The 12,627-nt window shown below is 41.0% G+C and overlaps 1 protein-coding gene across 2 annotated transcripts in view; it reads right to left on the bottom strand.

The window, feature by feature from the left end:
* The window catches only part of TAF3 (TATA-box binding protein associated factor 3), a 145,993-nt gene that overhangs the window by 28,800 nt on the left and 104,566 nt on the right, over positions 1-12,627 (bottom strand). The window contains exon 3 of one of the 2 annotated variants that reach the window (XM_019738270.3): positions 8,546-10,356. In XM_019738270.3, coding sequence (XP_019593829.2) covers positions 8,546-10,356 — 1,811 coding nt within the window. The remainder of the gene's footprint in view (positions 1-8,545; positions 10,357-12,627) is intronic. The other variant, XM_074325012.2, reaches the window with a different exon arrangement.

Below are 12,627 nucleotides of genomic sequence, written 5' to 3'. Positions count from 1 at the left end.
TTTTTTATTTACAGCATTTTCAACTTCTCAGTTCCATTCACTACTTTCATCTAGTTTTTAAATGTGCTTGACTCTATCTTTTGAAAAAAACTACCTTCTCTTTAATCTCCAGCCAACAACCTCTCACATTTTTCAGTCTCCAATTCACTGATTCCTCAACCCACTCCAATCTACTTTCAGCCCCAACATTGCCACTAAAATCACTTTTTCTGGACACTATTTCCTCATGTCTCAGCATGGTTTTGCATTATAGATCTTGCTATGCTCTCTCCTCTCCTTTACAAAATCCTCTACTTGGGACTGACCTTACTTGGTCCTCTCCTCTTGTCATTCTACAATTTCTTCAGTGATCTCATTCATGTCCATAGTTTTAATTGTAAGTGTTAAATATGTCATGTGTTCAAACTCTGCCCCCAGACTGGCACTGATTGAACCTCAGGCCAAAACAGAATGTTGCCCACTGAACATTTTCAGCTATGTATCTTATGTCTATTTCATCTCATCATATCTAAACTTTAACTTATCAACTTCCCCACAAAACCCTGCTCCTCCTGACGGTCTCACTTCTGGCAGATGGCTCCTTCATTTGCCAAGTTCTTTGGACAGTCCAGTCCAGTGGTTTTCCTCAGGGCCCTAGGGGATCAAGGGTCACTGGGGTGGGGGCAGAGCAAGACCCATGTACAACTAGTTCACTTTCTCCTTTTTTTCTTTTCTTTTTTTTTTTTTTGGTTCTTTTTGTTTGTACAGAGTTCCATCCACATCTAACCAAATTAGAGTGCTCTGGTCTATTTTGTAAACTATTAAGGCTTCTGTGTTTTTCTCACCTTCCAGTACTATCTTTGGGATGACAAACAAGTATATCCAAAACAAACACACATTTATAAACCACTAACTATGTGCCAGGCATTGTGCTTGGTTATTTTTCAGGTGTTCTCATTTAGGTTTTGTAACAAACATGTGTGGTACATATTATGGTTTCCACTTTACAGGGAAACTGATCAAAAAGCAATCATTTGTCCTTTCTTTTCCATTTCCTTTCCCTTTTCTGCTCTAAGGTTACACAAATAGTAAAACTAGAATAGTTTTTTTTTTTTTTTTTTTGATTCAACGAATGGAAAATTAAATAAAATTCTTAGATTTATTCAATTCTAAAAAATTTTAGGGTCACATACTCATAAGTGATGAGGTATTGAGAGTTATATTTCTCGCTCCTTCAACCCACAGTACTATTATTTAAGCATTTAAATAACCCTTTCTTAAGCTTTATTTAAAAATAAGGCTGTTTGCTGCTATACCCTTAAAAATATACTTTACTATTATTATGCTTCACTCTGTACATGTGGTCCATTTCTATGACCATTCTACACCACAATTATACCTCACACTTGTACAGTCCTTTACAAAGTGCATCCCATCCACACGATTCAATGTAATCTTCACAACCCTCCATAAGGTAGGTGTGGGAGGTATCAGCATCCCCAAGTATGGAGGGCTCAGGCAGAGTAAGTGGTTTGCCCAGAGGTACCAGTGAGTAACCAGACAGTCTCAGTCCAGGGCTCCTGACACCAAATTCATCCGCTGCTACCATACAGCTCCTCGACTCTTTGCCACACACTGAGTCATTTTTTTCTGGCAATGCTGATGTCTTGCGTGGAGCTGTTCACTTTCTCTGTCAATGTATTTTATGATGACTGACATGTACTTGTGAGATGGCTAGGGTTGGTTGTGAAACATGTTTTTCTCTATGGAAGGCTAACTAGTTGATATGGAAATTGAGATGAACTTTGACCTCACTACCACACACCTAAGCTTGGTCGGGTTTTTGACGCTGTCTTAAGTGGCTTGGCAGGGCAAAAGAATCAAGACATGGTCTATTTATGACAAAGGATAAAAAAAAGTTAAATGACACTCTATATAAAGAAAATAAGCAAACAAAAATGGAGATACATTTTATAAATCAGATTAAAAATGGTATAAATGTGCCCTGAAGACAACATATATTTAGTAAATCTGTTGAGTTAATAAATGATTTAGAACCTGTTACCTCAGCTCAAAGTTTTACCAGTAACGAGGATGACCATACCATCCAAACAGCGACACCTTTGAGAGTGAAAGCGGGCACTATTATTTACAGCACATAACAGGTGCAAACTGGACTGTCCCAGACAAACCAGGACATCAAATACTTTAATTTCATTGTTAAAGACATTAAAACAGATTTTAACTTAAAAGATAAAATTCAAGCAAGTATTGAGAAAGGTTAATGAGGACGCTAATAATATAGATATGGGAAGTACTTCTAAATAAAAATTTCTGACCAGACTTTTGGTTACATTAACTTTATCCAGATGCCTACCAAAATAAAAAGTTTTCTACAATCATAAAACAACCTCTCGTGTGTTCTTTCCAGAAAGCCACAAACTAAATGACAATTACTTCAATTATTTAAACAATATGACGAATGCCACCTTTTAAGGGCATGAAGCCCAGACCTGGGGACAACATGAGATTCTAAGGGTTAAAATAAGAGAACAGCACTTTAGAGATGCTGAGAATTGGGGCTCACAGAAGAGCATTTACAGTGGATTATAAGCTTCCCAATTCACCAAAGAGGCAAAGTCCAGTAATATAAGACTCCTTTGTAGCTAACTAAAAATACATTGTCAGTGGATTTGTCCAGTTTTATGTATAAGCAATACTTCTTTCACCTGAACTAATACTAGTAGTCATATAAGCCCCTTATTGCCATGTGTTGCATTTTTTTTGCTAATCTTCAAGGATTTAGCTTCTTTGCCACATACCTCAGGGCACCAACTGATAAAGCTCTAACTCTCCATTTTTCCAGGACACCAGCAGTGCGGCCTTGCAAAAAATGAAAATCGCTCAAGAGATTTAAAGGGGAAATTTATTTTTAAAATCCTGACTTGAAGCAAAGAGGTGGATTTTTAAAAAGCTTATCTATAAAGAATCAGTTTAAATTTAAATTCTATCTTGGAACTCTTTCATGCATTCCAGCTTTAAAGTTTATCTTCTGACAGGGACTTTCTGCAAAGGTAATGGGCAGCTTTGTCAATATAATCTAGCCAAGTTTTTATTTTCTATTTTTTTTAATGTTCAACTTCTTTCATTAAAGAAAACCCCGTATGTGTGTGCTAAGTAGGGTAGCAGCAAGCTCTGCCAGCACTAGTTGAGATTCCCATCTATACTGGCCTATCAGAAAAATACCCAGAAATAGTACTGACGAAAAGCCAAATTTAATAACCTACCATTACGGATGCTCAACTATGATAACTGGTAACCATCTTTTTGTCTTTCTTAGCAATTGCGGTCTTTACATTATTTTCATTTAGAAATATAGTCTAACTAAACACTAATACACTGTTTAAAATATTAAAAAGACAGGCAGGAAGGAGAGCTGCTTTTGTGGTCAAGTATAACAAGTGGAATCCGCAAGGATGAATGAACTAGAACTCAGGCTTTCATTAGCGCTCAGCGTCCATTCATATGAAGACTTGGAGATGGCCTTTGGTGAACTATAAATTCAAACATACTCATTTAAATATTATTACTGAATATTAGTTACTGATTTCCTCTTGTAACACAGCCATAAGAAACAGGAAGGGAATATTTCCCCTTTTTACTGGGTTATTTTATTGACCAAAAACCCTTTATTTCACTTGTTAATTATGAAAGATGATGAGAAGACTGGAAATGAGACATTACTTTAAATAGAAGGGAAAACGATGACAACCTTTTGTTAAAGGCACAAACCAGTAAGACTATCATTCTCTAAAGAACAAACTGTTTTAAGTTCAATAAAAGATCATTTGGGGACAAATACAAAGGGATTTGGGGATAGATGAAAGAAACATTCAACATTTTTAACTGTTTGATCACAGAGGTCATTAGAGTTTTGAGGGCCTCCAATGCCTGCTCCTTAAAATATGGCAGTTGAACAGCTCTTCGAGGTCTCTTCAGGGACTCAAGTTTTCTAAAATTATGTCACCTTGCTCTGGAGTGTGAAGCCATGCTTACCCTCTCATCAGCTTCTGTCAGGTGGCTGGCCTGAGAAGGCCTCGTTGGGCAATGGGACACAGGCTTGGCTCTGAGGGATGTGGGCTAAGTCACAGCTCTTCCATGCATGAACTACGGCGAGTTCCTCAACCTTTCTGTTTTTCTTAAGTTGTATATAGGGGCAACAGCACCAAACCCGCAGAGCTGCTGGGAGGATTAATTACTGAATTCTGGCCAGGTCTGGCAAGTACCAAGTGCATACACTCAGAAAGCGGAAGTTGCTAATATCATTTATTACTATCTGGGTTAGTTCATTCAATAGCTGATGCTAGCTCAAATAGAATCAATTCATCAATCAGTAGGATAAAAATTTGCGGAATCCTTTATAGAATCAATGAGCTTTCCATTACAAGCAAATCTGTCGTCTGTGGGTTGATTATTAACATTATTGGTTAGCTGTAAGAAAATTCTGAGTTGTTATCATTATCTACTCATCTTAAATGACACAAATTTGTGTTGTTTCCTATGACAAGGCAGAAGAGAAGGCCTACTAAGCCAAAATACTCTTAGAGAAGGTATGAAACCATTGCTTTTAGGCAGAGGTAAACCATACTTTCTAATAACACTCTTTCCCAGTGTTCAGTGGGAGGAAAGAGACAGTGAAGGAAGCAGAGGGTCAGAGCGGCTGGGGGAGGCTGGTGGGTACCCAATGAGTGGTGGAGCTGAATTTAGAGCCCAGTCTGACTGCCAAAGCCCTTGCTCTGTGGGCCAGCACTAGGCTTATTGATTTACAGCTTGTGACTTCATCATTTTGGGGGTGAAACCCTACCGTGACTTCTTAGATTATACTCAACTAAGAGCATAAAGACATATTTCCAAGTATGACGAATGGATTTTGGTTTATCTTCTATATAAGATTATATGTACAACGTTGGATTCCACTAACATAAATGAGATGTTTCCTTATTTATTTACTTAAACATTTTTTTTCACTTATAGTTGACATTTCTTATTTATTTTTTAACGGTGATCCTCCTTCCAAAAAAAAAAAACTTAAAAAACTAAGAGTAAATTTTAATTAAAGTCATCCTGTAACATTCATTTAGACCTCAAAGATCCATGGTTCATAAATTAAGTCATGCGATCCACACACTGACACAAACACAAATGAAAATTTTAAACTGCTCTGAAATGTACTGTTAGGTTCATCACTGCTGAAAGCCATTATGGTGATGGTTTGAGACTGCTCAACATAATTGCTCTTAATATGTTGTCCACAAAAAGTTTGGTTCTATTTTAAAAGGTGAAAGACCAGACTCTAACCTTGACCAATACACATTATTGCCCATAAAGGGGGACGGAGAGACTGTGCATAAATCACCATAGTTTGGACTATCACCACCACTGGAAGAACTTTTCCTTCTGATGGCCCATCACGGAACCAGGTGCCTTGCATACACTGTTCCTCTTAATCCATTTTTTATTCAGTGTAGGCGGGTGCAGCGGTTAACATCAGTTATGGCATCTGACGGCCTGGGCTGAAAGGGTGCCTCCTGTTCAATCTCTTCCTGGGAGTATGATCGTGGCATGTTTATTAATCTCTCTAAGTCCAATTTCTCATTAAAGTGATAATAATTATAGTGACCACCTTACAGAGTTGTGATAAGGAATTAAAGTTATACACAGTATTTAGCATGGTGTTTAGCGTATAGTAATTACTCAATAAATGTTAACTGTTACTGTTCTGCTGCTTTTAAAAAAGTGTGATTATTACACCCCTACTTCAAAGATGAAGTACCTGAGGATTCCACACAGACCCCCATTTAATGAATGGTACTGTTACTGGTTCTTGTACTGACAAACGTGGGTGTGGCTGGTGAAAACCTTACAGGTAGGAAACTAACTAGAGGGGATCATTTTCTTTTATTAAAACAATGCCCTTGCTGGCTGCTCTGGGTCAATGTCTGTGAGAGTTGTTCCTATGAGCTGGTCGGGATGAGAAGAAGAAAGAAGGAGACTGTGGCCCGCGTTCTTTTGATGGAAGACATTTTCTTGGGGGCAGCTTAGATACGACTCATTTTGACTTACTCTTGTTGTCTTTCTTCTGTGGATATGTAACAGATTTCTTAGATCACATGTAACCCAAATCGGGGTCTACTTTCATTAACTCATACGGCTTGACACTTGGGGGGCGGGGGGTGTGTGGTTAAGTGGGGTTGAAAAAGAAGTCAGTATTTAAGTTAATATCTCAATTTCTTCTAGTGGTGGTGATAGTCCAAACTATGGTCGATGGCATGTCCATGGGTTGCACTAGCTTTTATCCGTCCCTAGCTACATAAAAAGCTCAAATTTAAAAGAATGCCAAGGAAGCAGAAATCATTTTTAAACGCCGTAACTATAGCGGACTCACCCTGTCATACATAAGTTAGCTTGTACAGTCCAATGAAGTAGCAAACTCTAGGTTTGTACCTTTTAGGGGTTGGTTCAAAATGGAGTAACACTTGCCAGCACCATCACCATCATCTCCACTTACTGAGCATTTACCTACGTGCCAGACACACAGCACTAAGCACATCTCAGGGGGTTCCCTCATTTACCCCACACAAAAGTAACCTGCCCAATTTCACCCAGCTAAAAAAGCCAGGATTTGAACTCAGGTTTAACTCTAATAATTGTTTACTATTTTTAAAGACCTTATAAGATACCTGACTTTGTAATTTTGTACCTTTTGTCATTTACCCAATCTATAACCCATCAAAGCTGACACAAGGACTTGTAGGCTTCTGTTAGGGGGAATCTGTCCAACTCGGAACTGAGCCTTTGCCTCCAGCCAAGGCGTTTTTCTTTCCCAAAGTCAGGTAGATGCTGAGGAAAGGCACGGACTGCTGTTACCAAGCTAATCTGATGGGCTTTACTCAAATTCATAATGGCCGTTGAAACAGCTCCACTGACTTTCCAAAGTTAAGATGGTGATGAAAGCAACAGTACCCTGTTTGATTTGCTGAGGGCTCCGCTGCCAAGTTACCAGGTACACGATGGATAAGTGACTAACTGCTGCCAGGCAAGATGTCTAGCAGTAAACACTCTGAAACGTGAAGTATATCTGTGTGTACATGACCTGGCTTTTGCTGGCTGTGTGACCTTGACTTGGACAAGTCACTCTCTTGGCTCAATTTCTCATCGGCACATGCTGATAACAATACCTACTGGACTTAGGTCACGGGTGTGCGAGGGGGAGAAAATAAGAGTCGTGGAAGTGTCAGCTACTACCTAAAAATAACGTCACAATAAAATGATTTTTAAAATGGAAATAAGAGTTGGGTTTTTGTGTCTTGTTAGCTTGCCGATGTTTAGTTATTAATATCAGAATCTCCATTCTCCTCCTTCATATTTTAGAACAGCCATGTGCTATTTATTAGAGAAAGAATAAAGTTTGGCAGAAAAATGTGAGAGTTGCCATCACTTCTTGTCTGCTCAACTAATTCTAGGTAGGTTTGAAATTGAAAATATTGCAAAAGTATTGGTAATGAATGTGCTGTAGGCCAAACACATATTCTATTATGTGGAAAAAATTACTGTGTATTATTTTGCAGCCAACCTCAAACAGGATTGTGTCTAGAGGTCAGAGGAAAGGTCTCTGGGAATTCATCTGTAGGTATGGTACCATGGACACTTGGATACTTTTTAAGAAGGTTTAAAAGAAAATTTCAAATCAACCCGTCAACCACAGTAATCCAAAGAGCCATGGGCCGAAGAGCAAAGCCATAGAAGCAGAGGTCACCTCCCGTGACCAAAGGACCGAGGTCCTAGTTTCTACAAAGCTGCAGGATGCATAGCAGCTGCTTTGGCTGTACTCTCTGGAAGTAGTAAAATATTTGGAATATTTTCTGTACATTGTAAAATATTTGGAATTATTTTCTGCCCACCAGCCAGGCTGCCAGATCAGCCCAGATACTCAGAAACATGTCCTAATCTTATTAAAGCAGAAAACAGAAGGGTAAGAGATGCTACAGAAAGTAGCAGACAGCCATAACCTTACATACTTGCAAAAATGGCTCGCCAAAAAGAAAACGACTGCGTAAGGAAGGACTCCACGGCCCTCGCTAACCTCTTAGAATAGTGCCATGGTGTTCATGCACTTAGAAAAATGGAAGCTGTCTTTTCCGGGTAGCCAACATTTGGGTACAAAATAGTACGTCGTAGACTTGAGAATTACACAAATACGATTCACAGTTCAAGATTACAGGTTTTTTAAAACTGCCAGAGACTAGTGCAACTAACAGACAGCTTACAGTCTATGATTAGACTCTGCTTAGGCTATGAACTGTTAACACTTTCCAGTTTAGAGGGGGCTGGATTACATGCTTATGGGTTTAGAATGAAAATGAAAATTTGTAACCCATTACACACATATTTCAGTGACGTTATGGGTGATTTGCATCCAAAGGACAGATATAATTGCTGGCTGTGTGTCCCTGCGTTTGTCAATAGGACTTTGTTCAGAGAGGGCCAAAAATGAGAAACTGCTTACTTTTTCATGCTTGTGTTTCTCCTTTTCTTTCTCTCTCTTCTCTCTCTCTCTCTTCTCTTTCTCCCGTTCCTTCTCTTTCTTCTCCTTTTCCTTCTCTTTCTCTTTCTTTTTCTTCTTCTCCTTCTTGTCCTTTTTCCTTTCTTTCTCCTTCGGTTTCTCCTTGTCTTCAAACAACTTGGGCGACAAGGAGGGCAGCAAGGCGGGGATTCTCACGGCTGCGGAGGGGCTGAACAGGGGCAGGGCCATGTCCTTGGGGGGCAGGACCAGGGGCGCTGCGGCCACTTTCACCTTATCCTCTCGCCCCTTGTCTTTAACTCTGTCTTTGTCTCGCTTGTCTTTATCTTTCCTGCCCTTTTCTCTGTCTTTCTTCTTATCTTTATGCTTCTCTTTCTCCTTCCTCACCAGGCCATCTTTCAATCGCACTTTGGAATCGGTCTCTGCAAATTCTTTTATTTTAAACTTGTAGGGGTCCGACTCGTCATCTCTCAGGAATTCCTTCCACGGATACTTGGTTTCCTTGCTGGCTTCCTTTTCTTTCTCTTTCACTTTTTCCTTCTCTTTACTTTTGTCCTTGTTTTTGTCTCTTTCCCTCTCCCGATCTCTCTGCTTCTCTTTCTTCTTCATTTTCGTCTTCAGTTCCTTCTTCAACTTCTTCTTGACGTCCGCTGAGGAGGGCAGTTTGGTCTTCTCCTCGTACAGCTTGTGCAGAGGTTCGGGCGTGGGAGGAGAGACTGAGGGAGAGGAGAGGTAAGGAAAGCTGAGGGGCACGTTGGACGCTGTTCCCAGTTTTGCCTTCCGGACAACCTCATCGATGGAGGCGTCCATTGTCCAGGAATTGTCAGAACTTGATGTTCCGCCTGAAAGAGGCAGAGGAGTGGATCCTGACTTGGGAAAGTTATTGGAGGAAGTGGAAGCTTTTGGAGTCGTACATTCTGAGCCTGAAATTCGCTTCGGGCTGGTGAAAATGTCCCCTTCTGACTCGGAGCCAGAGGAGAACTCGAAAGGGTCTGGCTCTCTTTCGGCACAAGCTCGTGCAATGACGGCATCGATGGACGCGTCGATGGTTTTGTCAGTCACGACGGCCTTTCTCGGCTGGTTCTCACTGTTCAGCTTCACAGCATCAGGCGGTGTGTGCACGTGTGCGACCTGCAGAGCCTCTTTGCTCATCTTCTCACTTGCTGTAGCTGAAAGGATCCTGTTCGGCGTCTCGGGTCTGACAGGTGCTTGGGGGACATGGGTCACAGCCTTGGGGCTCTTGGGACTTCTGGGGCTCTTAGACCGTCCCGGGGATTTCTTTTCTTTGGACATAGGTTTTGGTGACCGAATAGGACTTCCGACCATTGCTGGTGACTGAGTGGTTTTCGGCGATTTAGTCTTCTGTCCTGGAGAACTAGTTTTAGTCTTTGTTTTAGGTGCAAACGACTTTGTTTCTAAGGGCTTTGCGGTTGGTATTTGTGATTTTGCAACTGGAGCTAACATGGGTGGCTCAGGTGAAAGAGGGGCGAGGTCCGTACTGTCCTGGACGTGGACTGGGGAAAGCATCGGTGGGATCTTTTGGGGATTTATGGAGCTGAGTGGCTCTCGAGCTTCCAATAATACTGCATCCAGGGCGTCCCCTTTCGTGCTCAGTGGTCGTGGTCGCTTCATGGCAGGCATTTCTTCAGCTTCAGGACTGTCCAATGGTCTCTTACCCAAGAAATTCTCATCATTAATGATTTCCTCCTCCTCCAGTTCATCGTCTTCCTCCAAGGGAACTTGCATGGCTTCTGCGGATGTCCCCCCATCGGTGGGTACCTGCTCTTCTTCTTCTTCTGGTAAAGGAAGAAAAAAGAAGTTTTAGTGAAATATATACATTTAAAAAACCCCAGAAACTAACAAATAAAAATAATGATTTCTAGGAAGGAAATAATGACTTCTAGGAAAGAAAGAAAAATTTTGATAGTGTTTAGAGAGTGAAGCGGTAAGTTTTCAAGGATCTTCCAAAGTCGCATGCTGTCATTCTTTGAAGTGCGGCCATCAGTGATAGCAGATAGACAAACGATTGGTTTCCTTTCACGTGGTTTGGCCTGACTTTCAGGATCTGGAGTTTGCCGCGTATTTCCTGTTTGTCACATGCTCCCTTTTATTGATTCTTTTCCTAACCTGACTAAATATTGTCTTTCTCTTTTCCTCCTCCTCTTGTGTACATGTACGTACACAAACACAAACACACAGACACACATGCACACACACTTCTAAAAAAATCAATATACTGGTTTTTATAAGACTACTATCCTCAGAAAGGACAACAAGGCATACATTGTTCAGGACTTCTATAATAAACTTTAATGCTTGGAGTTCGGAGATGGCAAGCCTTGACACAATTCATATACCACGTACATCTTCTGCTTTGCTTGGCGAGGCCGTGCGGTGCAGTGTGGCCCTGGAAAGGTGGTGCTTCTGCTAGCTTTCTGGCACTACAGAGCCACAGGCCTCAGGCAATCTCTGAACCGCTTCAAGCCTGCTTCCTGGCCTTTCCAAAGGGGCTAATGTTACTTGCCCTGCCTACTTGACTGAGTTGCTATAAGATAGGATTATTCCTTTCTACACATATTAGCTCAGCATATACCGTGCATAATGCGCAGTGATAAAGGCTGAAAGAACTGCTGGGCTAAATGAGAAATAAATCATGACCTAAGCCAGCTGGTAGTTTGGCAGGGGACACAGTGTATGTGTATAACACACAGAAGGCGAGTAGCGCCATCAGACAGCTACAGCGGTACAGCAGGCAGTTCAGAGGAGAAACATGATGACGTCAGAGATCTGGGCAAGACGTTACTCACCACGCAGCGTTTTGGATTTTTGGCAACTGGGAACGATGACGTACAGGAACAGAGGACAGAGATGGAGGTGGAACATAGGAAGTGTGTGTTAAGAACCAGGGAATAATTTGTCTGGAAAGCAGGGTACATAATGGGGAGTAATAGAAAGTAAGTTTAGGAAGTAAGGTTGCATTTAGACTCTAGTAGCTTTGGGTTCCATAAAAACTAACATGATCTTTAATGTACTGGTAGCTTGGACTCAGTAAAGATATTCAGACAAAGGAGAAAAGTGACTGGGGTATATGTTAGCAGAGTTACTCTGGCAGGGACATATATGATGGATGGGAGGTGACAGACACCAAGGGAGAGGTGACAAGTTAGGGGTTACTGAAGTGATGTAGGTAAGTGACAATAAGGTCTGAACCAGAACAGTGACAACAAATAGGAAGCAATATAGGCTGATGATATTTTGAAGATGGAATGAACAGACTCTGACAAATGGTTAGGTATAAGTGGAGGAAGGATTAAAACACAATTTCAAGGTTTGAGCCCTGGTGCGTGAGAAATGCAGTCATTAACAGAAAAGGAAATAAAGAAATAGAGAAGGAAGATGATTATTAATTAGACACAAAGTCTGATGAACGGTTAGTCAGTGACATCTATCAGGGAGCTGAAAAATATACTAAAGTTCAGAAAATAGGACTGGGTATGTGTGTGAAAGAGATCTTCGTTGACATAAATGAAATCACAATAATGGATAACATTAGCAAGGGAGAAATACGGGGTAGTCAGGTCCAGATACTCTGAGGAATACCTATGTATAAAGACAAAAGGAAGAAGAACTAAAGAAATACATGAAAATCAGGAGACGTCGAAGAGTTCGAGGGCAAGAGTCTTCAAGAGGAGGACTAGTGAGCAAAGTCAAGTGCTTACGAGGCCCACGAGAATCAAGGTTCACAGCAGCCGTTACACCACCAGCACATTGAGGGGTGACGAGGGAACGAGTGACGTAAAGTATGTGAAAGCACGTTGTGAACTACAAAGAACAAGACAAATTATTGCTGTCACTTGCAACTGTACCACCATCCGTCCAGGTACTCAACACCATTACAGATGACTTCTTTCCGTACATCCAACTGTGAACACAGTTTTCTACTGTATTTCCTTCAATGCACTTTTCCCACTGCTACTATTAGTTCAAATCATCAGCACCTCTTCTCTGAGCGACGGCAACGGCCTCCAGTCCCACCTGCCTCAGGACCGTCTTTCTCACACACTGCC

Source organism: Rhinolophus sinicus, chromosome 1 (genome assembly GCF_057876585.1).
Source record: "Rhinolophus sinicus isolate RSI-liver-muscle chromosome 1, RSI-T2T, whole genome shotgun sequence".
NCBI lineage: Eukaryota > Metazoa > Chordata > Mammalia > Chiroptera > Rhinolophidae > Rhinolophus > Rhinolophus sinicus.
Note: the sequence above shows the minus strand (reverse complement) of the source record. Positions and strands in the feature narration are given on the sequence as shown.